Source organism: Channa argus, chromosome 23 (assembly GCF_033026475.1).
Source record: "Channa argus isolate prfri chromosome 23, Channa argus male v1.0, whole genome shotgun sequence".
NCBI lineage: Eukaryota > Metazoa > Chordata > Actinopteri > Anabantiformes > Channidae > Channa > Channa argus.
The window spans coordinates 8000270-8026474 of NC_090219.1; the positions used below are offsets into that span (position 1 = coordinate 8000270).

The window sequence follows — 26205 nt, forward strand, 5'->3', positions numbered from 1 at the left end:
GTTTCCATGTTCTGCTCTATGGTAAAATCCAGTGAAAGCAGTTCACATTTAACATATGAAACTAAAGCCAAACATCACAGGAAGGAGGCTGTGGGATAAAACTTCTCTCAGTGAGTTGTTTGTGACACAGATTGAGCTCTGACGGGGTAAAACTGTCTTCATGTGTTCAGAGAGGGGGCTTTAAATACATTGTACACCCTAAACCACTGAAGGCACAGAGTTTAGATCAAACTCACAAACTATAGTGGAGTATAGTTTGCCTGGAATATTCAGCTCAGGGCAACATATTCATCATACATAGTCAACATATTTTGTCTTTCTTAGTCCTTTAAGTTTCCCCACTACTAGAGAACCAGCTTGTCTGTCATGTCCTTTCTGATAATATGTCCCTTAAAAAGTTTCTGATCCTTATATATCCCAACAATCTTTGTCTACTCCAGAAATATCATTTTATTCTCACCTCATCCTCTTGTTCTTTGTCTCTTGTTCTTTGCCAACACTGCACCTGGGAGATGAAGTACACTTTCTAAATCTGTGATCACATGATTCATTTCATTCTTTTTTTTTTTTTACACAAGTACAACAAAACTTCTCCACTACTTTGAAGGTTTATTCATTTAAAACACTGCATTCTAAATGATGGCTTTGTATCAGATAAAGATTATTGTGTGAATGTATTTTATAGTGGTTTTTATGTTTAAGATTCTGTGTGGGTTTCCCTCCTCAACCTCATCTACCTCCTCCCTCTTCCTCCCTCCCTCTCCTCTCTCTCTCTCTACATGTGTCATTTTCCAGCTCTTTACTCAGCCGACAGCAGCAGTTCGTCCTCATCACTCCTTGTCTTTACATCTCCTCTCTCCATCTCCTCTTCTGAGGTTTTTACTTTGTCTTTTCTCTTTTTTATTTTTTATTTTTTTTGCAAAAGCAAAAGGAAAATTTATATTCTCTCAGGCTGGATTCACTCGTTCTCACCCATGGATGGAGTTTATTCCACAGCAAGCACAGTGACTTCTTAAAAAGTAAGTGAACCTTCTTTGAAAAGTTCTTCTCCTTCTGTTATGTTGGATTGAAACTTGGTAAACTGTGATTATGAGGTAAATAAGTTTAAAATGTAAAACAAAATGATAAAAAATAATATATAAATATCCAAGTGTGCACGTTAAGAATAATCAATACAGAATCCAGTGTTAAGGATGTTTGACTGTGGGAAAACATATCATTAGTAAATAAATATCATGTTTGTCAGGACATTCTTCTACGCTTAAACTAGTTGGTTTAATTCAGTCTAACTCATTCCAAAACCTTAACCCAACTAAAACCAGGCATAACCTTCCCCATATAAACAATTTTCTAGTCATTAGTTGACAAAAATGGGCGTTCAAAGCAAACGTACAAAAACACTGTTTTATGTGATATGATAAGAAAAGTTTTCTTGCATTATCTAACAACTAAATAAAGTTAGTAAAGCTCAATATAGTAATTTGAGAAAGCTTAAATTAGTTTTTAGACTTTTGATTTAAAGATCAATAGATTTGCTTTCTTAATCTTCATATACTCCCCGTTTCTTTGACAGCTCCTACAATGAAACTAAATGTCGGTGCTTTTTTTCGTCTAAATGTTTAAAATACTTTGTGTGGATTCCTGATAAATTCAGTCATACTCAGTTCTCTTTTTCTATGACAATTCCTTTCTATTCTTTGATTTTGTAGCAGGGTTCCTAAACAGCAGTATATGTTAATAAAACTGAGTTTATTCTTATTAGCTTTCAATTTTTCTGACGGAGATTTCAGGTGATATTCAGCAAAATGTGTTTACACAGCCACCAGATGCTGTCACAGAAAAAGATAATGAGAAATGTTTAATAGGCCATTGTAGAGGAAATGGAAATGTGACCAAAATGGATTTGAGGAGACCTATCCCAGCATGCACAGCGTGGGACAATGAAAAAATAAATAGGAAAAGGTAATTGATCAATTAGAATGATCATCGTCAGAAATAAATGGAGCTGAAATTGAAATTTGGGCAAGATTGAAAACTGGGCAATTTGTAAATAATCCTGGTGCAGTTCCAAGCGGCAGACATGGGGAGAGGGTTGGTAAAATCTAGTCTTCATAGTGACATAATTAATAGTTCAAGCTTCAGTTATTTTAATAGGCTACGGTTTGACGTGTCACTGGTTAAACACAGCTGCAGCTAATAAAATTATTACCCAGCAGAGCTACGTTTGATTTACTGTGCCATTGAGCATTAACAATAGGAGACTTTATCACTGCTCAGCGGTGTATGTGGTCACTAGCGCTTGGTTTGGCACACCCGAATCAAATGGAGCCATGATTGGCCCGATGTTATTGGCTGCACCTGTGTTTGTCCTGCTGCGACCCGCCAGGTGTGAAGCCTGAGCTAATGACATCCGCGTCTGCTTCCGCTTAGAGCAAAAAAGAAAAAGTTGCAACTTCAGGAAAATTGAGCAAGTAGTGAGCTGTGCAGCTATGCCGAATTTACTATAATAGGCTCAGCTTGGTGTCAGTATTTGGGAAAGCTGTAGGCAGAAGTAGTTAAGAAATTGTTAACTTTGTACATATTTGAATGATGTTCATGCTGCTGTCATTGTTGATCAAGTAAGTCAGTATAATGCAGTTCAATTCAACTTCATTTATTTAATATGAGTAGAGCTAAATTTGGATTTGAAAAAGTTGTAAACTATCTTAATCATCACAAAGTAAGCAGTTTAAAGATAAAGTCTTTAAAATATAACATTACCAACATTCAGGACTAATGTTGAATAAAGTGACAGGGCAACACAGGTTCCATTTAATCCGTTTTATTTATTAGCCTAAAATATACTGTAAAAACGATAAACCATAAACATAAGTGTAATAAATAGAAATTATAATCGCACACTTTGATAAGGGCCTTAAGTAGCCTACGTCTGCCAGAGGTAATACAAGACAAACAAATGGATTTTAACTGTAGATACAAAAACTTTCCAGTTATGTTGTAGTTTATAATGTAGGTGAAAGTATAATTTATATTTTGATATTAATCGGAACATCGAAATCACTTATTGTATTGTTCTTTGAAAGTACGGATGTAACTTTTCTGTTTTGAATAAAATAATGGCCATGAGAATACAGACGTGTATTTGGTGTACCTGCTTAACCTTAGCTTCCCAAAATAGAAATTGTCTTGAAGAGACACACACCAGTCATGTGAAAGTAAATAACAACTTGTACGTATCTCATGTCAGTACACAAGAAATACTACATGTTCTGGTGTTAAACCCAATTGTACTGCATTACTGGTTTAGTGCTTTATCCATATTTTCAGCCTTTACTTTGTCTTAAGGTTAAACTAACTGGAGCACCCTAGTTCACATCCATGAAAAGTGCTCAGGCAGAGCGTACTGTGAGGCTGGAGCAGCTCAGCACACTGTGAACAGGAATGTCAACAAAGCTTAGATGTTTTCGAGATGGCTCATCATTTTTGGCTACAGCCCACAAATTAGATTTGATCCGACTGAGATTATATCTCTTTGTTTGTCATCATGCTTATTTTAGAAAACATTGCCAAGTCTTTGGGGGCCAGTGTCATTTGGACCCTGTTGTCACACGTTAAGGTGTCACCAAATCCCTGGATTTTGTGATTTGGCCCTTTGAAGACACAACAAGCCCCCTCAAGAGACCCCCCCCCCCCCCCCCAATTAGACCATGCCTGAATTAATCTCCTCTTTTGCAGCCTGTGAAGGTTTCCTGTACGTTTCTATGAGATTTGCTTGTTGGAGGCTACTGCGTGTGACTGTACATTTGGCTTCCATGTGTGCTAGTTAAATGAACAGGAGGCTGTGCTGGAAGTGTGTGGTCTCTTGGCTGCACACGCTCTAAAACTGCTGCGTGCACGTGTGTGTGTGTGTGTGTGTATGAGAGAGAGAGAGTGGGAGATAAGCAGAGGCCCATCCGTGGCAAGGTGACGCCTCACTGCTTGAATAAGACGAAGTTCATGGTGTTTATGTCTGTTGTGTGTCAGCATGTATTCAGAATCGAAGGGACCAAACTGTTTTTAGTCTTTTCAGCCATTGTTCGTGGCTGCAAGTCCTTTACAAGGAATGATATGAGACTTGGTGTCTACCTCAGTGCTGGCATGATTGATGGATTTATCATCAGATCAGTGTATGGCCATAAAAAATTCTCGCTGTATAATATTGTCTTATTATGTCCTTAATTTGGACTGACAGGGCTACAGATCCCGTCGCCAGTGCAACTGGTTGGTTGGACCTCAGAGAGTGTAAATCTTTTGGTTTTATCATTAAAAGCAGTCCTTTGTTGTAAACGTGTTGATTGTCTAGTAGAATTCTTTAAATAAAATTGGAGACGTGGTCATAGCCCACAGACAGTGATCAAAAGGCAAAACATGGTTTGAAAATGCTGTGTCATGGATCTAAACTACGGCTGCAGCTCAATAACTTTCAATGTCGATTAACCTGCGGGTGACTCACTCATTTGTTAGTTGATCGATCTATAAAAGTTCTCCAAGGTCAAGTCTTCAAACATCTTTTGTTTGTTCCCACAACCCAAAAATATTCAGCTGGCAATTATGTAAAACAGAGGGTAAACAGAACATTTAAAAAAAACATTAGAGGAGTGGGAAAATTGCATTTTTGACATTTTAGCTTTATAAATAAACATTTTGATCATCAACATAGTCGCAGAACTATTGTCTGTCGATTCATCATATGACTTTATAATTTCAGCTGTAATCTAAACACATTCAAACACAATTACAAATTGCACTTTAATCTCAGTCACTGATTCATGTTAAGTCCAATGTGCTGCAGTCCAGCTAAAACAGACCCATCACTGTCCACCAGAGGCGCCTCCTTTTTGTCCCTGAGAACTTTCCCAGGGGAAGCTAAGGCCATCTGTGTTGTGCTGTTTCATTTTGTCCAGTACTTTACATAAGTGCACAAACTTCCTCAACCGCCATTTTTTTGTTTTTTCTCCCTTCACATTTTATGTCTCCTCATTAATGACTTTCTGGTTAGAGGAGAAAATGAAGGAGGCGAGGGGAGGCTAATTATTATCCACTGCCCCAAATATTCCAAAAACGTGTTTATTAAAAGCAGACCAAACACAAACTGAAGACCCTTGAGGTCTAGAAAGCTGACATGCAGTTCAATCATCATATAACTTTTTCCCGTGATATGGCTCACATTCCTGTTTATCAGCTGCTTATGGTTTGGCACAGTACGGCAGCTGTCAGGATGGGGCTGAACGTGTGCCATGCTAAAATGAAAACACTGTAGATTAATTGCCATTGTGCCCCTTTTTTTTGTGTGTTTGTGTGTGTGTGTGTGTGTGTGTGTATTTTGTGTGTGTCTGAGTTTGTCTTCGTTTCAGTTATTTTCTCCACCAACGTCAAATCATGCTCCACCAGGGCAAACAGAGCTTCAGAAGTTGGCGATTTGGTTGAACTGGAAAATAGTCAATAGTCATTAAATCATAAAAAAAAAAAATTAGTTAAGACCGTGTGGGTTGGACAGCTGCACTCAGAGGGGCAGGATCAACATGGTGGTCTTATAGCAATAGTCTTGGTTTAGTTTTCATGCAGATGTCTCCCACAGGTTTCTGAAGGGATGTTGTTGAGGTTATCTGGGGCCAGAAAGTCCTGGCTGGAGCTGAGGTGGAACAAATGACCACAAATCAGTGATAGGATAATGAGGCATCTGTTAATCACAACATTGTGTTCACACTAAAACTAGTCCTGATGTTTTTGTTCCACAACTCAATGGTGTACTGGGTTGTGGAAAGTTTTTGGTTGTTAATAATGGTCTTCAGTGAGTCTACTGTGGGGGTACTTAAGCCATCCAAGTGGGTTTTAGCTTGGTTTATCCTTTCCAAGAGCTAAGGAGCATCATTATGGATCATCGTGGTTTTGATATGAGGGATTTGTTGCTGCAGTTAGAGGCGGTTGTGTGTGAATCTTCCTCAGACTATTGGCTGATATTCGCGTCACGTGTGATGGAGGGAATGAAAACAGGAACCACTCATTAGATGAAGCAGAGCCAGTTTCCGTGCGTTGGTTTCATCTTTCTATCTGCAGTTTATGTCGTTTGTTTAAAAAGGGAAAGCTGTTACATTGTCTTAAAGGTTGAAAATGAGCAATTCTCTGAACCACAGTGTCCCCCGTGCCATCAGTGTCAGTGCTGAGCTGTAAACCTGCCCCGACTGCTCTCAGAAATGAATAGCGATGACATCGATACGTCCCCTCGTGCAACTGTCCGGTTTTAAGGGACAGTTTGGAGACACAGATTAGCTGACAAGCTGAAGACTCAACAGGATAGTTGAACGCCATTTTTCAAAATTAGTTTCAAGCTGTTAATAAAAAACAAACGCAGGACCTGCTCTTCGCATTTACTGCTAGTTACGTTTAAGCTGTTGGATCCCCGGGATCAGTAGGGAGCAAATTATAGCATTTCTGCTACATAAAGAGACAGATTGCAAGAAGCTTTCAGAAGGCCCTGTTGTGCTTCACACTGTGAACATTTTTCAACTTATTATAGTTACATTTTTGGGTTTGTGTTGGCTGGCCGTTATTAACAGCTGCTAATTATTTTTCCTGCGTCCTTTTTTGTAATCACGTGTCACTTTTGTGTTCCTGCTGTCTTTACAGAGTGAGGAGAAACACACAGCAGAGAGAGCAGACAGAGCGTTTTCCCAAAGACACAGTGCAGTGTCTCTTTATTCATGCGTGATGCTGCCGATTTTGGGCCTCTGCTGACTTTAATATGTAAAACAAATGTTTGTTAAATATTTAGACAAGTGTTATATGACCGTAAGGCAATGCAAAGAAGTGGTTTCATGTGCTTCTGTGTACGTAGAAAGCACCAGTGTTTGGTTTTTGTAGCTATGAAGTAGTCTAACCACATGGAGACCTGAGATGCATTAAATTCGACTTTGTTTGGTTTTTAACGTTTCAATGGGTTTGTGTGCTTCGACAAATTGAATTATGAATGGTAATTAGACACTAATGTTTATTCAACTTTCTTGGTTTGTGCTATTGTGGCGTGGCCTGTCAACTGTCGTGTCCTGTCACAGCGCTCTTCAAATCTTACTGTTTGATAAAGTTTCATCCTATGTTCCCGCTGAGAGTTAGGTGAGAGGATGGAAACCCCTCATATCTGTTGGTTAAATATGAAGCTACAGCTACGGCCAGTTACCACAAAGAAAGGACAGATAGGGAAACTTAGGCTAGGTTGGTCCAAACCTCTGAAAGATCCAGCAGGTAACATGTGCCCGGTGACATCCTTTTGTCTCTGCTGGCCATTTTACACCTTGATGCCATTAAGTTCCTTCATGACCTGTGCTGTTTCCTATCGTGGTGCTTTAGTGTAATATTCGCTTGATCACGTTCCCGTTGCGCTGCGTGAAACTGCCATGCACTTCTCACTGACACACTGTATCTCGTCATATTCTCTTGCACCCTGTTATGTGACTGCATGTCAACGTATGCAGCAAAAATGACAAAGTCAGCGAAAGTTTTTTATACACAGCACAGTCACTTGGCCGTGCAGTGCGCAGCTAATCGGCAGCGAGTACAATCCAAAGTAGAATACTTAAAATGTTCCTACTCCATAATCACATACACTTTTTTTATACAATAAAGTGAAATTCTCACTGATTCTTGGTTGTGTTCCTACCTACAGTATACACACTGTTCCATACGCACCTTCGTATCTGTCATTAAAACGTGTTGTGTACTTCTCTGACTAAACAAAAGGATAATAAACTTGTCTGTATTTAGTCTGTAAGTGAATGCCGCCTGTCGACCTGTGATTTGTCCCAGATGACTCTGACTCTGTCTGTTGTGGTCATCGCTGCCTCCCTTGTATGTAAATAACCAAGAAATGTGTTAGCTGTGTTGGTCGGGGAGGGAACGAACAAAGCGACAGTTGTTGATGGAACAGTCGGTAATGGCTCTACACTGGCAGTACAGCATGCAAGAGGATATACTTGATAATGTGCGTAGATAAACTAGGGCTATTTCAGCTGGCTTGTTTTGCTTTTTAAGTTTTTCCAGTGGGACAGAGTTTCTGAGACTAATTGTGGAGTCATCATTCTTGCCATTTTGTAAATCAAAGCGTAAATAAAAATTTTAAATCCACGTGATGCTCTGTTCTCAGTGAAGCACAGTTGTAGCCTTGTCCTATTAGCATAAGACATGAAGTCAGTGCTGTTGCAGTGTCTAGTGTCTTTAATTTCTGTGACTCAACGTTCAAAAACCGGTGTTTTTCTTTGTCTTTTGACATGGAATCTACAATTTTCACAACATGGAAGTACTGGCTGTGCAGACTTTTCTAGCTCGCGTTTCTGTGCTTTTTCTTTCAGCTTCACACGCTGTGCTGGGTGCTTCTCCTGAAGCGTTCAGGGGGATGGAGCAGCGTGGAGCAGCAGAGAGGGGGGGCACGGAGAGCCCCGGTCTTCAGGACAGCACCAGCTCAGATGAGAGAGGGGACAGCCCTGTCTCTAGCGGCCCCCTGCAGAGCAAGCTGAGTCACGCAGAGGTCAATGGCAGCCCTGGGAATGTGCGAATCCGACAGAACAGCACACCGCTGAGACCACTAGGAGGTGGGCCGTTAAGACACACACGTAAGCTGGAAAACAGACACACATCCTTGCTTAGATACAAAAGTTAAATCATTATGTGACCTGCAGTTTAATTCATAGAGCTTTTCCTTTTGAGATGGTGTGTAGAGGTCAGTATCCTTTAACCAAAATGCTCCCCTTCCTCCTAACAGTCCCCGTTTTGGAACTGGAGAGGCAGCATCAATTTGTAATTTCTGAAACTGGCTCAGTTGGCAAGGTTTGAACACTTGAAAGCTCATCTGCTTTCACAGAAGAAGAAAGAATCACAGCCTCACACATCACTATTAACTCTATGCTTGCCAGACACGTGTTAATGGCCGTTGACTGGCTGCCGTCCGATGGTTGAGATGGCCACACACACTGCTACGAACGTAACACACTTTGGGCAAATTTCAGAAGAGCATTAGACTCTAAAATACCTAACACAGGAAACACTAAGCCACAAATGTTCATTACTATTTTCTGGTGCATTTTGAAAACATAATTGTGCATCATCACACAAACATTGTGACAATACACACACACACACACACACACACACACAGTTTCCACTGCGTTGCCTCCCTCCACCCTTCTACTGCGTGGCTGGGTTATTGGCCGATAGCGTGCCTGATGCTGCTGCGGTTTGGCTCGGGCTGATCTGTCGCTGTCTCGTCAGCGGGAGGATTGATAGCTTGTTAATTAGCAGTTCCTGTGGGACACAGCGATGGACTGGATGGGTGTGAATGGTTCCAGGCTTGGAGGAGCTCTTGGTACTTGCCCAATAACGAGTCTAGACCAACACATAGGAATGAGTTTCACCACTAAAGTTAAGGCACTGCTCCTGAGTACTAGATGATATAGCTATTATAACCAGCAATGCTTTAAACGCGGTTCTGTAAACAAGTCTTATTCCTTGTGGGTTTTAATATGTGGTGCAGAATACACTGACTTACAGTCACGCTGGCAGCTGCCATATTTAACTGGAGTCTTCTACTGAGACCACCAAGCAACTACTGTATGCAGCAACAACACTGAGAAAAACAGTCAATACCGAGAGACAGAAATTGGCTGTCCAGCCTGGCTTTAGTAGGACAGGCTTTATGCACAGGTCCTGTTCACAGCCCTGAAACACAAAGTAGTTTCTCCAAAGGGGGTGTTTCTAGTTGTTATTGCCTGGTCCAATGTATTTTTGAAAAATGTTTTACTTTGATGCATTTTGATCCGTGGAATAGTCGAGCACCTGTCTGCAAAGTATTTACAACTGAAAAGCAATTTGAAACACATTATTTAGACATAATAGTCCCAGTGCTGCTCATCTGTCCTCTCCTTTAACTCTATCAACCTCCATCTGGCAGGTTTGATGATCCCAGTGTACTGTGTGGTCGAACATGCGGACATGGGTGTGGCTGGCGACTGTGAGGGCCGCGGGGACCGTCACGCAGAGTTTGTGTTGGTTCGTAAGGACGTCCTCTTCACGCAGCTGGTAGAGACGGCGCTCGTGGCTCTCGGATACTCGCACAGCTCAGCTGTACAGGCACGTGGTAAGTGCTGTGTAGGTGGAAGTGTGTGCTGGTGACGCCTTGGAACTTCTTACTATCACTCGAACAGTGGATTAGATATTAATGTAATACACGGCAATTATTAGCAAGTTCATTACAGATTTTTCTGCTTATCTCCCATTTGAAAATGATGAACAAAAAAAAAATTCCTTTGACATTGTAAAGTGCTTTTATCCAAAGCAATGTTGCTTCCCATTCACCCATTCACACACACACACACACACACACACACCAATGGCAGTGGCTTTGCTCAAGCAACGTGCTCACCTACCGGGAGAAACTTGGGATTTGGTGGCTTGCGTAAGGACCCTTTGACACGTAGCCAGGACCAGGGATCGAACTACTGACCTGAGCTACAGCCGCTCCTTTGTGAGACGACTGTGACAGTGTCTTTAAAAAATGTATCTTGGTAACAAGAATCATTGGTCAGTTAGGACGATATTGGGGCTTAGAGTAAACTGTATTTTGAGGCATGTTCTCATAATTGACACTTAGGGTGGTTTCAGCTTGATTCTCAGCTCCACCCAGACCTCCTCCACATGGAGAACGCGCTTTTTTTTTGCACAAAGATGGGATAAGCAGTGACCTGAAAGCTAATCCTCAGTGATGTCACGTCCCAGTCTTTTTAGAAGTCATAGTTTGACAATAATGTTCTAAATAAAAACATAGTTGACCCTTCTTTGTTGAGTAAACCCCATCAGCCTCATTACATCACATCCTTTAAACACTGTTATTTAAAAGTTTCCATTAATACGTGCTAATAGAAACAATCTTATGTTTGAGTCTTTCTTACCACTTCGTTTGGTAATTCATGAGTAATTAATTAATTCCAGCAGCAGCTGAATAAAGCATAACTGCTTTCCACATGGGTGGGGCTTGCCACATGGGTACAATGAGTACCAAAAACTGCAGCTGATCACAAGCAGGGTATTTAGCAAGAAGGTATTTTAAAGATAAGTCTGTCTGCGTTTGTTATCTACTGATTCTGTCCACCCACCTGGCAGCACGGAGGTTAATCCAAAGTCTGAATCTGTGCATCTCAGGCCAGAACCAAAACTTTTATTTTCTCATCATGTTAAGATCAAAACAACAGAGCAGACAACATCCAGTCAACCATGAAACAACAGCCTGCACACACACACCGAGCAGGGCAGTTTGACATTCCTGGTGTATCCTGTAAACACAGGGCACTCTAACCAAGTGGCCGACGCCCTGCGACCCCCCTTGCTTCACCCAAATAGCTAGGTTTTGTTCTGAGAAATAAGCCTTTTCTTTTCAAATAAATAATTTTTGGCTGGAGTCATGCATTTTTCCCCTAGTGTGGTTACAACCAAAATTATACACAGTCTCTTCTATTTTCTTCAGCGATTGAATTGCATCTTGCATAACTTTGGCTGAACGGGTATTTTTAAAGTCTAAACTGGCACAGGGAATGGGGGTGGGGGGCGGCGGGGGATTCTTTAATTAACTTGTACAATATGGCTAATTAAAAAGAAGCTATTTCTTATTTGGAGTATATGGTAACTACTCTGGGCTTTGGTGAATTTACTGAGCAAAAATTAAACTTCAGTTAAGCGTTCACCACATTCACTAATATTACTTGCTTAAAAATAACAATCATATTTTAAGCTTTGTAAACCACTTGTGGCTCTCAAAAACAAACCAGATCTTATTTTAAGATATATACTGCACGCCAGAGTATTTATTGAGGCCAAATTACACTGCACAACATTCAAATTTCTGCACTAAACACCTAAAAATCCACCATATTTCTGTCAGCAGTCAATCATCTGTTCACAACTGAGGTTCATCAATAGTTTCATTTATTACTATGACCATTTTTGTGATTCTGGTATCTGTGCAGCTGCATTAGTCTCATCTACATTGGATGGAATGTTGTTGAACTTCTTTTACCCAAGATATCTGTGCATGTCCCTCAGCTCTAGAGTTTAGTGTGAAGCCCTGTAAAATTAAAAAAACGTTTTCTTTGCACTGTCAACGTAGCTTTTTAGATTTGTTATTTAATTTAATAATTTGGGCTTGGAAGAGTCTAAAATGTTCCTGAAGGAAAGGCAGCTGCTGAACACAGAATAACTGGCAGTTCTGCCATCCAACAGAACATCCGAACAGAACTATGACCTCATGTTGTTTATTCAGTGAATCTGCATCAGTACGCTGCTCTCATTTACAGCCTCCTTCAGTCTTTAATGCTGCGCTGATTTGACATTTCTTCGCTGATTAAACAGCTGTAGAATCCAAAGAGAACAGCCTTTGTTCTGTTGCCCCTACCACCGCCATCCTCATGCAACGAACACACACAAACACACACACACACATACACATGATTGAGGCTGGCAGGCCAAGGCCAGACGGGGTCTGCATTTGATTTAGCAGATCCTAACACGATTAGGTCTGTTTAGATTTGCACTTCAAGACACTGTTGTAGGAAGATCAGGGGAATGTTTAACCCAAAATGATGCTTCAGGAGCAGGAGAGTTCAACCAAGAGGCCAAACGGGCTCTAAAAGAAAAAAGAAGAAACAAGGAAACTAGATTTTACTAACTTTTAAGAGACAATGAGGAATGTGTTTGTTTGAATGAGTTTTTAATCTTTGTGTGTCCTTGCAGGAATCATTAAAGTGGGCCGGTGGAAGCCCATGCCCATCCACTACCTGACAGATGCTCCAGAGGCAACAGTGGCTGACATGCTGCTGGATGTTTACCATATGGTCACACTACGGATCCTGCTTCATAGGTCAGCTGTGGGCGTCAGCTTCACTATCTACTGGATTTTAACAGGAACCAAAATGGGAATTTGAATGTTTTTGGAATGAAGCCTCTAAGTGTTATTAAGTGTTATTCAATACAAGGAAAATCACAGAAAATGGTAAACGTTCTCATGGTTCACATCAACTGATTTGTTAGGAAGCTTGTAGTGATGGTGTGTACACAGTGTGATAGGCAGGGGTCTGCTGGGGCCACAGAGCTGATTGAACGAACACGTTGTCGTGGTTTTCATTGTGCAGCTTTGCCCGACTGGAGGAGCTCCCATCGGAGCAGTGGACCCATGCCACGGTGAGGACCGCCCTCGAAGAGCTGCTTAGGGAGACCAACCAGAGCTCTCTGGCCAAGGAGTGTCCTCTCTCCCAGGTATGTGCTCCATAGCACTATGACAAATCATTTCTCTTGTCCATGCACATGCGTTAACACCCAGTGAGCCGTTTAGGAAAAGCTCCAACACCAGAGAAGTCGAGTGTTTCCAGTTTGCCTGGCTTGTCCTGCCACATTCTTCCCGTCCCACTGACATCCACCTCCTGCTGCAGCTATAATCTACTTTGTTTATTAATTTGAATAGTCTGTTTATTGCCTTTGTGAAGTAAGTTTGCCAACGACCAATGACAAATTCAAAAATGCATATTTGAAATGATCATCATGAAGTGATATTTTAATTAATATTTGACAAACATCTGATTAGCGAAGTTTTTCCCTGTCTAAAAAGTAATTAAAATACCCCCCCCCCCCAAAAAATAAAAATAAAAATCTGTTGATAATTAGATTAAATGAGAAAATGTTTTTCATTTTTACTTAAAAAATGTAATCATTAATCAGTTATCAAAATAGTTGCTGGTTGACTTCCATTCAATGAACTAAATGACTTTATGAAATATTCCAGTAGTTTTTGATACTTAAAATACTTATCATTATGGACAGATTATAGATGACCTCCTTTTCATAATTACGCTTGCGCAAAATAGCAAATATTGACTAATATGATTTAAATTCATTATTTAAAGCTACATGGTTAGCTTGGTTGGAGAGTTTCTGACACACACACACACACACACACACACACACACACACACAGACGAAATGCTGTTAAGCATTTTCTCTGAACACATGTGGTTTCATCATCAGTTCACCACACACTGTGTAATCTCTCTTTCTCTCACTCACTCATAAACACACAAATATTGATACCGTCCCATGGGAAAGGATGCAAACACGCACACATCAATTTTCCTGCTCACACACACCCTGCAGTCATTAGACTTGAGTGTGTCATTTGGACTTGTGATTTATGCACAGGACTTAGTCATGGAGTAATTAGTGATTAGGGGAAGTGTGTGGGTGGTGTGTGTTTGCAGCCTGACTCATGTGAGTTTTAATCCTCACCGTTTCCCATGTGGAGCCTTCGCTCGTCCCTTAGAATTTGTGCATCTCCTACCCTAAAGAAGTGACCACAAAGCATGCTGGGAAAGGTATTTAATAAACCAGCAATTAGTTGGTGAAATTAAAAGTCATCACCGAGACTGAAGACGCTGCCACTCCCCAGAATGCAGAGACCTCACGTTTTTATTTGCTGACTTTTGGTTGTATTTGTTTTGACTAAATCTGACTTTGCCCTCACATCATTCTTAATTATTCACTACAATGTTCTTTTTCCAAATAATATCTGAGTAACGAATATGCCACGGATTTCTAAAGTATTGTGCTCACCTTTGTCGAGGTGAATGAACTTCAGCACATTATCAAATGTCTCCTGTGTGTCTCTGTCTGTTAGAGTATGATCTCAGCGATAGTCAACAGTTCCTACTACGCAAATGTCTCCACCTCCAAATGCCAGGAGTTTGGACGCTGGTACAAGAGGTACAAACGTATCAAAGGTAACTCTTACTTCACACACTCATCCTTTTTTATAGCCTATTCATCGAAAGAGCCCATCAGTCTGTGTTATAGTGGATGAAGCACACTTTATGGCCCAAATTAAACTGGTAAAGCTTCCCCTCCTGTTAATAATTGGGCGAGGAACTGACTCTTGCTAAAGTGGAGCTGCTCTGTGGCAAATTAGTCAGTCTCTGAATATTTGTTTGTCTGTGTGGTCACACAGTTCAACAGATCTGTCTGGGTAGAGAGTGATCAGAAAGGTTCATCATGCAAACATACAAGACCACACTGTAACTTGTTAGCTGCAGGTTTTGTGCTCTTACCATTTACATCCATTGTTTCTGATTTGGAGACAGAAATATCAGAAATAAGACAGACATGTGGAAACATCCTTAGATAAAAATCCAAACCTGTCAAGTGACAAAATACAAAAAAGTTTGAAATTTAATTGTTCTTTCTGGTGTGTGGTGAAAACGTCATTTAATTAAACTGGTGAGCAAGACAAATACACAAGTGGTTGGCAACTCAGACAATTCTCAGCATGTAAACAGGATGGAATTTGGTTCCGTGTTTGTGTACAGGTGTTATTCCACTCTAGTCTGTAAGATTATGGTGTTGAGTACCTTCTACGTTAAGTGTCCTTTTCCTGCCTTGTTAAAAAACTTTTACACTTTGTCGACTTATTTGCATCACGCTGTGTTGAAAACTCAAAAGGGGAAAAAAAAAAACACAAAGACTGTTGGAGCTCTTTCAAAAGTGACACTCACTGCTAATCACAACTCGGCTTAATGACTCACCTGCCTCGCTGCCTTTGTTTCTGTCATTTAGTTGATTTAAATGTGATGCTTTTTCAAATGAAGTTTTTCCTTCTTCTGTCCACCCCCCTGTATGGGTACGAGCACGTGTCAGACTCTACATGTCTAATCTGCTGCATGAGACGTCTGTCAGTGACAGCTCTCAGTAGGAAGGAACTGTCACACATGGTTCACATTAATGTCACCCTTAATACACATGACAAAACTAAATGCTCTTAACTCCTAATGGAAAACAGCAGCTGCCCCCCGACACACACACACACACACACACACACACACACACACACAGCACCCAGGGATAAGAGCTCCTCTTACACTTACTCTGCTCGCACAACCACACAAGGTAAAAACCTGAAACCAAACCAAACCTCACTTCAACTTTTATTCCCCCTAATAACCGAAAACGTGACTCCGAACCCAAACCCAGGAGATTCTTAATAGGAAGCAGATTTTTGTGGAGAAATGCAACAAGGCTGAGAAACGCGAGGAGAACAGAAAAGTGGAAGTTCTGTGAGATAAGAAGAGGAAGCATCCGTCAGTCCTTATGTCCTACATGTCCTGTGTGATGCTGTGAAGGAATACAGGAAAAAGCAGCTTTTACACCAGTGGCCCCTAAAATTAACGTTACCCCGGCATTGTGAAGTGCTATTTAAGGTTAAATGCTTTCCAGTGTACATAAATTCCATTGTTTGTGCTCTGAAAACAAATGATCTATGTTATTTTCACATTGTAATGGGTACAGTATGTGCACGTGGGGAAAAACATAAGTAGGACTTGTTCTGAGTGTTTTAGTGATAACTACTAATAAGGTTCCTGCTGTGTTGGTTTCCCCTCAGGTGAATACATTGAGAAGATGTGGTCAGCACACGACAAGTCAGATATAAAAGGTTTGTGATTTGAAGACGATCTTAGCAGCCTTTTTATGAAACATTGCTATTATCGAGATGTTGCTTTGAATCTTTGAAGCTTGACTCAGCTGTCTTTGAGCTGTATGACAATACTGCAAACGCTTCATTTACTATGGAAAACTCACTATTGTGTTAACAGACTGTGAGACTCTGATTACACAGTATCAGATTTGACAGAATTGTTAAGTTCTTATTTGAAATGCTGTCTTAGTGCTGTTAAACTTACCGAACATACTTTTAACTCTGTGCCTACATCAGAAATATGCCCAGAAATATTGCAAATTGCTTATGACTATGGCACTTTTCAAACTCATAGCTAGTGTCTTTAAAAACCTTTGGGGATCTCCACTAGAGATATATAAAGCAGAAAGGTTGGTGTGGCGTTTCAGATGTGGCAGGGTCAACACGCGTAACTGTGGCGTGCGGACCAGGTCATGGTTGAGGTTTGGGTTGTGGATGAAGTTTAAGACTTTGGTCGGTGTTGGGGAATGACTGTAGTCAATGAAAGATTCAAATGTGTATGTGTGTGTTGACACAGTTGAGAGGGACCTGAGTGTTATCGGCCAGCACCCTCACACTCTCTTAGCCTCCCCCACCCATCTGGGTACCATGGGCGGCCCGGGAGCTCTTCCCATCAAGAGCGGTCTTGGGGACTCTCAGACTTCCACCCAGCCGCACTGTCTGCCTCACCCTGCTGGCCAGCACCACCCCAGTCCTCCACTGCGTCCCCACGCTCCACCTCTCCTGGGCCCCAGCGGGTTGCTGTCTCCCCAGCTCTCCCCTCAACTCGTCCGTCAGCAACTCGCCATGGCCCACCTCATCAACCAGCAGCTGGCTGTCAGCCGCCTGCTTGCCCACCAGCACCCACAGGGAGTCAACCAGCAGTTCCTCAACCACCCGCCCATCTCAAGGCCCTGCAAAGGCTCCGGAGCCACAACGGAGCTCAGCCTCAACTGTTCAGGAACTGAAGTGTCCTCTGACATTTACCAGCAAGTCAGGAACGAGCTGAAGAGGGCCAGCGTTTCCCAGGCAGTTTTTGCACGTGTGGCTTTTAACCGCACACAGGTCAGTCTAGAAATAATGCAACCAAAACAGGACGCTTCATAAAAACGTCACCCCTTATAGTTTAAATCATTAACTGTGTCTCTGCGTTTGTGCAGGGCTTGCTGTCTGAGATTCTTCGTAAGGAGGAGGACCCTCGCTCGGCTTCTCAGTCGCTGCTGGTCAACCTCAAGGCCATGCAGAACTTCCTCAACCTGCCCGAGGGCGAGCGAGACCGGATATACCAGGAGGAGAGGGAGCGGAGCACCAACACTAACCACAATCACAACCACTCCACCAACCACATCTCCACCACCAACTCACACAGACACACACAGGTAGACACTGACAGTGGGAAACATAGAAACACATCAAACACACGAGTTTTGGGCCTCAGAAACACACACGCTTACATTTAGGCATTACAAATAAACAGACTAATTATTATATATGTAAAATTAGTTCAGATTCCTAAGAAATCAAAATACTGAACATGAAAAGAAAAAAGTCGTTCCTGTGTATTGTTTAGTAATATCAGATATCTAAAGATATATTAGAGTACGTTGTAGTACTTTTTAAAAATGTTTTATGCATTTATATTGCAGATGACTTTTGCCATTAATGATATTACTAAATGCATTACTTAGTTTATTGTGAATGTACGATTTCAGATTTGAAACCATTGTTTCCCTGTATAGACAAAGTGCAGCATGTCTGGTGCAGAGCTGCCACTCAAGCTGGACTCACTTGTGAACATCACTTCAGGAATCTATGACGAGATCCAGCAGGAGATGAAGAGGGCAAAGGTCTCACAGGCTCTGTTTGCCAAGGTGGCTGCCAATAAAAGTCAGGTCAGTGCCAACAGAACACATATTTAAGGTCCCATAAGAGATATATTGTTTTTATAGTTAGCACTTTAATTACAGAACAACTCTGAAATATTCTCTGAGCTGACTGTTGATATTTTGGAAATTAACTGATGCCATGTGTGGGTAGAGAGCTAACAAAACACAAAAAGATGAAAGTATCTAAAAAATGTTCTGTTTATGGACAAAATAAAATGATCGCAACTTTCTTTTTTGTGTGTTCAATTTCTGTAATTTAACCAAATCATTTATCATCTTCAGAACTTAAAACTTTGTTAAGGATCTTGTTGACATGTAGATAAATGTTTTTAAAAAGTTTACATACATAAACCTCATGTAATAGTTACTTGTACACAGTTCTGGCTGAGCTGATGATGTTTGAAGGAGCTGATGAGGGTGTAGCAGAGAGGTGTGTGACTGTGTGTGTGGGCATGTGGAGTATCTGATTACCCACTGTGGCACACCATCATTTCTACATCCTCAGATAAACAGTGCGGCTGAAAGAGGGCGAGATCAAAGCTGGAGTCTGCGGTGGAGGACGAGAGGGTTGGAGACAAAGAGGCAGACGATGCAGTTTTTTTTTACTACTTCTTGCGCCTAATAATTTATTACCAGCACTTATTGAGAAAAGTGTGTATCAGTGTGTACAACTATAAGAGACCCTGAGAGACAGAGAGAGAGAGAGAAAGAGAGAGAGAGAAAGGCCTGGAGTGATAAAGCAGTAAATGGACTGAAATTGAGTAATGGATGAAGGGTGTGAACGGGAGGAACAGAAGGATGCAAGAAGGAGGAAAAGAGGGACGAGATGACAGAGGGATGATCACGTTATTACCATTAATTTTCAGGCTGGAGGCTGCGCATAAACAACAGCTGGTGGCAGGTCCTGGGTCAGCCTAGCAGAGATAATCCAATCTTCACACACAAACTTGCAGACACCCAACCGATCTCCGGAGACTTTTTAGGGAACAGCTCATATTCTGTTCTGTTGTATTCATGTTTATTTTAAAATTTGCCATACACAGTAATGTTGGAGTCAGCTTTTATGATTCATGAGTCTCAGCTCTTGTTCAGCTTCTCATGATCAGAGTTTTATGTCTTTCTACCAAACCATAGACAATGCATTCACAAATCCAGCAAATGTGTTGGATTGACTGTCTATGTGAATGAGTAATCTTGGGAGATATTGTCAGCAAACCACCACCAAACACAGCCTGACAGTCTGCTATAATAACGTATACAGAAATTTAAAACGCTAACAATACATAAAATAGCAAAGCAACAGCTACAATCATACATAACCTAAGTACAACATCATCTTAGTAAAACACAAATGTAATGTAGTAACGTCACTGCCCAAAAAAAGGACAAAAAACTTATTCTGTCTCATGAAATCAGTCAAAATAATTTCCTTTTAAAATCCAAATTGAAGTTGGAATAAAACTGAGAGGTTATTAAACAGATATTTTACAACAAAGGTTAGCAATTAAAAATTGGCAAAATTTGTAGTTAAACATGATTCAATCTTCCATTAATTCCAAATCAAGGACTTTCCAATGCAACGACTTTCTAACTCTAAATCAGGACTTATGGGGTCTTTTTAATTGTCTGACATTTGGAGGTCCATATGGTCATCCCATATCAACACGGGGACATATGGCTCAAACTCACAGACACAAGGAGCTAACTCTGGGATGTTATTGCACTAAAGCCAACACTGCAGTTTAACTATCATTCTGTCCGGCTGCTCGTAGGGTCAAGTTTCTCATTGCACTACACTGTACATGTTGTGGGTCAAACCATTTTCCCTCTGTGTGTGTGTGTTCTAGGGTTGGCTGTGTGAGCTGCTAAGGTGGAAAGAGAACCCGAGCCCCGAGAACCGCACTCTGTGGGAGAACCTGTGCACCATCAGGAGGTTCCTGGCCTTAACGCAGGCCGACCGAGACCAGGTTTATGAGGAGGAATCAAGGCAGCAGCACAGCGAGAGGCTGCACACTGTCCTGCACATCCCAGATCAACAGGTGTGAGGAGCCAGAGAGTAGTTTTAGTTGATAGACAACTTGTTTCGTTTATTTTGAAGAATGTGATCAGAAAATCAGATGTTTAAAATGCACAACCACAATGCAGGAGGACACAAATCAAACTGTTTTCACAAGTCAGAAAACGTAGTGACAAGCATGTGATTGCGAGTGGCTTGGCGTTTTCCTCCATCTCACTCTGATCCCACCACCTGCTCCTCTCACAGCTCCCCACTTTGTCATATTTGTGTCCCATAAGTCATTGAAAATAGTTGATTGAAAAAAAAGTGGTAAATGACCGGCCCACACATTTCCTGCTAAACACTCCTCCATCCCACCCTCTCCCCAAAACCAAAAGGCTCCCCAGTCTGGCCCTAACCTCAATATTATTCAGAACACAGCCTGTAATTATTGAAGCAGAGAAAAAGGAATTGCCATTATCTTTATTTAGTTCCTTTAATTTTGATGGACCACAGATTTATGTTGCTGGATTCCTGTGTTTGGGTGTGCGAGCCGCCCCGCCCTGTTAATAAGCTCTAGTAGTCTGGTTGTGTACGTGTGCTGAATTTGGGAGGTTGGTAGCATGTTGGCGGGTGATGGAAGCTGGTCAATCACACTTCCGCTTGTACTACATTTCCCTTAACGATTCTGCAGACAGGCACTGTTAGAGGAGCTGAGTGGTTCACATATTATTGTCGTGACGAGGAGTTTGAGGTTTATATTGTAACGACACACCACAAGTTTTTAAATCTGCAGGAAACTTATGTTATTTCATCAGTATTTGGTCATTACACTTTCCTAACTTTGGAATTAGTGCAAAATAAGAAGGTAATATATGTTAAATTACAATTCATGGTGGCTGCTGGGATACAATGTGTTGGTAGACAGATTTTTATGCTTATTTTTTTTTTTGAACCCAGCATGATTCAACAAAAACACGAGTCAAACAGACAGGAAATGCCTTTCTTTTATTTTTAAAGATTAACTTTATTCTTTTCTGGTTTAAAATAAGAAGAATTGGGAGAAATTTAGAATGAACCACAGACTTTAAGAAGAACTGTGGTTGATTCTTTCCTCACTGAACTCACAGAAATGAGTCTTGTTCTGCATCTTAAAAAACAAACAAACAATATTTCTGATATTTTCGTTTTTCTACTGTTTCCTTTTAATCCAGTGTTTGCAATGAAAAGCAATGAACAGCAGTTTGTGATAACATGAAGAAGGTTAAGAGTGTCAGTGTGCATGCTTCAGTAACAAGTTTTGTTAATGCTCAAGCAAACATCACGTGTCTCTTGTTATAGCCATTTTAAAAAAAGTTCATCTTTTGCACTTTTGCACATACGTTTTTTGAGTTATGTGCATGTCTGTAAATTATGCTTTAATATTCTCTACAGACGCTCCATAGACAGCCCCTTCCACCACTGACAGCTCCATCTCCTATTCATGAGGACCCACAGCCTGTCTCGCTTCCCGTGTTGCATGGATCAGAGGACGGGCCTCAGCCTGGGATGAGCCCCGGCCTTGGAGGTGGAGGGACAAAAAAAGCCCGTTCACGGACACGGATATCCCTGGAGGCCCTGGGAATCCTGCAGAGCTTTATTGGCGATGTGGGCCTCTATCCTGACCAGGAGGCCATCCACACCCTATCAGCCCAGCTGGACCTGCCCAAACACACTATCGTCAAGTTCTTTCAGAACCAGCGCTACAACGTCAAGCACCACTGCCAGACCAGAGAGCCTGTCCCTGACGAGGACGACGGGGAGAGTTTGAGTCCCAGCGAGGGAGGCATCGGCACGGCGGACAGCCGAGGGGAGGAGGCGCTCTCTCTTTCCGAAGAGTCGAGCGAGGATGGAAGAGGATCAGCGGAGGTGTTCCGAACAGAGGAAGAGGACAGAGGAGAAGAAAAGGAGATAGAAATGGAGGTAGACAAAGAAGAAGGGGACAATGGAAAAGTCTCAGGGGCAGCCACCTCCTCCCTATCCCCCTACAGCAGTCAGGACAGTTGCCACTCAGCAGAGCAACAGAGATAACAGCAGAGAAACAAGTGGGAGCGACCAGACACCAACAAACTGTGAAGACCACACACAGATAACCTGTGAATCATTATTACTGTCATTATCACCTTTTGCAGAGCTTGTTAATATCTGAACTGTGGAGGAATATTTATGTTTGACTGGAAAGGGATACGAAGGTTCTGTCCTCAGATGCTACAAGTAGAGGTTAAAATATGACATGATTTTCAGTATTGCATAATGAAACACCACATTACTTGCAAAGATTTCACTTTTCAATCGGCGTTTAGATCATCGCTCTACTGAAGCAGATTTTTATTTAGCATTTACGAGAGTGCGGTTTCCCTACAATCTCAAAAGTTGTGGTTCATGAACTACTCCTGCAGCGCAATTCACTTCTATTTTTTACACAGCTTCTGTACTGTCATCACCTCAATGCAGTAGTGCAACAAGGTCATGTGTAGCTGTCCAGGATTTAACCTAAACAATGCGTACTCATGCTGATTATATGCATGGATAGAGGAGTGATTAATGCTGCAAGAATGGTTCCTTTCCAGATGTCTGGGAAGGGCTACAATAAAATGATTTGGTGGAGATTTCCTTGTCAGATTGTACTTTAGATGTTAAGATGGCAAAGTGCAAACCTAGATTTACATTTGCCCCAATAACAAGAATCTGACAAAATGGCAAATCCCAAGATCTTCAGAGTGCTGGCCTTACAAACGTGCTTTACATTAGTTGTTCTGTAAAATCTTCCCGAACTATTCACACACGAATTTCTGGCCCAAAACTTAAAACAAACAGAAATAGAAGCTCAGAGACAAGCCGGACAGCCATGGAGAAACTTCATCACAGCAGACGCTTATACACTTGGCTCATATCAGTTTTGACAGAATGAGAAGTCTGCATTACAATGGGACCAAGGGCCCGTGGGAAACAAGCATTCCGGACAATTAAATTAAAACATCCAATTTATTTTGTTTGATATATAATTTATTGCCCCAGTGTCTTTCCAATCAGGCTTCAGGAGGATCCCTGCATTAGCTGAGCTGTTTGCTGTATTACTGACACCCTGTCCCAGACACATTTATATTTATTACTAACTTTATATTTACTAAAATGAAATTATTATTGTTGTAATTATAGTTTTGCTATGATTTTCTTGGACTACAAATTTCTTTCTAAATGTGACCAAAAAACAAGAGCAAGTCTGGAAAAAAAAACTGTTACAGTTTTAAACCTCTTTTTAACCTCGGATCTTTTTATTTACTATTTTTTAACAGTTTTCTAGTGGACTTTTATGTATTTTATGATGTAAATGTTGACAATCCACCTGCAAAAGTATCTGTCATCATATGTGGAATGCAAACACTGTCACTTTGCACTGTTTGGTGTATTTTGTGCCACATGGGAACTGGACATGGAAACGTATTATATGCATTTACACTTATTTCTGTCCAGGATGGAGCACACAAGGTGTCTGAGTTGTTTCACTTTGATGTTTTACCATTGTTTTTGAGTCTGTTGTGGGCAGGACATGAAAATCTGATAAACTTTTCCCAAAGTATTCTCTGTGTGGAAACTTTGCCCTCTTTGCTTTAGAGCTGGTCGTTACATTACAGTGACGTCAGGAAGATGAAGGTCTGAATGGTTTCTGAAGGGGCTGTAAGATGAAAACTAAATGTTGTCACATTAAAGTGGGCAACCAAATAGTTTTCATTCCACTCCTGACCCTCTGCCTGTACATACCTAAACCCCAACCACAAACACCATAAAAAGAACAGCTGTAAAAAGCATATAGAAAGTGCACGGTCCTTAACCAACCCAACCTCAGACATCGGAGTGTAAAAACAGCAGCCGTAAAATACAAATGCAAAGTGTACAATGCAATTAGATGGGTGGGGGGCACAGACTTTCTTTTTAAACCTCTTATACAGCACATTATTGTAACTATGGAGAAGTGTGAGAGAAAAGTGTCAGACACAAATGAGGAAACACTGACTTTTAAATGACTATAGGAGTGATAGGTCCTTTGATCACTGCAGATGTGATCAGTACCCCTTTACACTGATGGACATCTGCTGTCCATCACTGTACCTGACAAGTTCTACAACTTCCTGTTGAATCTGTTTTCTGCCAATGTGGCTACATTTGTCGCTCGTTTGCTCAAATGATCCAGAAGCTGCGCATTATTGGGCCTTTGTTAATGCTATTGACTTTAGCTGAGGACTCATGAGGGATGTGAAGTATAATCAGTGTTAAAGTGCATGCATATGTGTACATTTTTCTTCTTCACTCAGGGAATCATCAGAAACAGATTAATTTCCAAGTCGTGCTAAATCTGTGCAGCTCCAGGTCTTTTTTTTTCACTCGCCGTGGCACCTGATAGCAATTAGAAACAAACTCACATCTGCCACGTGTGAAAATGTGCCTTTTGTTGTTCATATTTCCATCAGTCACCCTCGGTCCTGTTAAATGTTTGGCTCTGAGTAAATACGTGCTGATTTTCTGTGTCAAAAAGTGACAAGCAGATCTGGACAAGCATCTGTGCTCAGGTCTTTGTTGTCCAGTTGTGTGTGAAATGCCTGTAGTAGCAGGTTATATAAACCAGCTGAATGACTATAAGTAACTCCTTCCAGGTTTCATAGATTTGCATTCATGTTGCCCTGAGTTGTGACTCCCAGGCATACGTGTATCTCAAACTGCAGCTCTACCCCCAAATGTGGTCCTAACCTTTCCAGTATAACATCAAGCATTTGTTTAGAAGAGCCTGTTGGAGCTTGCAAATGTTGTCTGGAAGGTGAAGTTCATTGCACTTTGAAGGTTGTCATCTCATCCTTATAAACAACTTTTCTGATTCCCTGTGCTGCTGTGTGTTAACTCCAAGATGCCACCAGAGTGTGTGTGGCCCAAAAGGAACATCTCACTTCCAAACTCTGACGTTGTTAATATGAGCTAAGATAAGTTTTATGGATTTTGGTCCCTTTAAGGCAATACATCACACACTGTCTTCTGTTTCCTGCTGGTTTGACACATTTACCATTTACATTAGAAGAGTTTCAGTGCCACTGCTTTGAAAACTAGAATGAGAAACAGCTGGATTGCCTGTGGCAACCCTGATGCAGACTTTTTCACGTTTACAATCTAAATGATTTGTGTTTTACAAAAATCTATTTTTGGAAGGAAGTAACAGCTTATGCATGAATTGTCCTGTTTTGTGTGTGTTTATGTGAGTTTTTTCAGTGTTTGTCATGAGTTTAAAGTGTGATGACATCTAATTGGAGATCATACAGTAGTTTACCCACATCAAATATTACAACCGCCTCAGTGAGTGTTGGTGTGGTCCACCGGATTCCTGCTCACACAGCTGGATATTAGAGCCGTATGGCAGACTGATACAGGGCCATTAGAGGTGCGTGTCAGTGTGTGTGTTCTGTGGGATAGGGACGCAGGTGCTCCGTTCTCTGATATTACCCAGGATGCTCGGGGTAGGGGCATAGGGGTTATGGGGGAAAGGAGGCTCTCTGTGGAGCTTACAAACACACCTGTGATCCCCTGCTAGCACGCTCATTCACACTCATACACTGCCCCCCTCCCAGCCTCTGCGCTGTAGGACGTTAATACACACTCTGATAAACAGGCTAATACTCGCAGCGGCAGCACTTTACACACCATTGAACACAGCAAACGGTAATCAGTGAAGC

General features: G+C 41.4%; 1 protein-coding gene across 2 annotated transcripts; it reads left to right on the forward strand.

Moving 5' to 3' along the window:
- Window positions 1-797: 797 nt before the first annotated feature.
- Window positions 798-24375, forward strand: LOC137108792 (DNA-binding protein SATB2-like). 2 transcript variants are annotated; one of them, XM_067493832.1, is made up of 12 exons: window positions 798-1019; window positions 8382-8642; window positions 9977-10162; window positions 12808-12934; window positions 13206-13329; window positions 14741-14843; window positions 16496-16546; window positions 17106-17632; window positions 17728-17946; window positions 18307-18459; window positions 20301-20492; window positions 21884-24375. In XM_067493832.1, exons 2-12 carry the CDS (start codon window positions 8426-8428, stop codon window positions 22517-22519), a joined length of 2535 nt encoding a protein of 844 aa, XP_067349933.1. In that variant the 5' UTR covers window positions 798-1019; window positions 8382-8425; the 3' UTR covers window positions 22520-24375. The 2 variants fall into 2 exon arrangements, with proteins under 2 accessions (XP_067349933.1, XP_067349934.1); XM_067493833.1 differs by having other exon boundaries at window positions 8382-8621.
- The last annotated feature ends 1830 nt before the right edge of the window (window positions 24376-26205 follow it).

Bases quoted from the DNA above. Each gene is read 5' to 3' on its own strand.
- LOC137108792 (XM_067493832.1), top strand. From the start codon at position 8,426: ATGGAGCAGCGTGGAGCAGCAGAGAGGGGGGGCACGGAGAGCCCCGGT. The intron at 14,844-16,495 runs GTAACTCTTACT...GTTTCCCCTCAG, and splicing joins GAGGTACAAACGTATCAAAG to GTGAATACATTGAGAAGATG. The intron at 16,547-17,105 runs GTTTGTGATTTG...GTGTTGACACAG, and splicing joins CGACAAGTCAGATATAAAAG to TTGAGAGGGACCTGAGTGTT.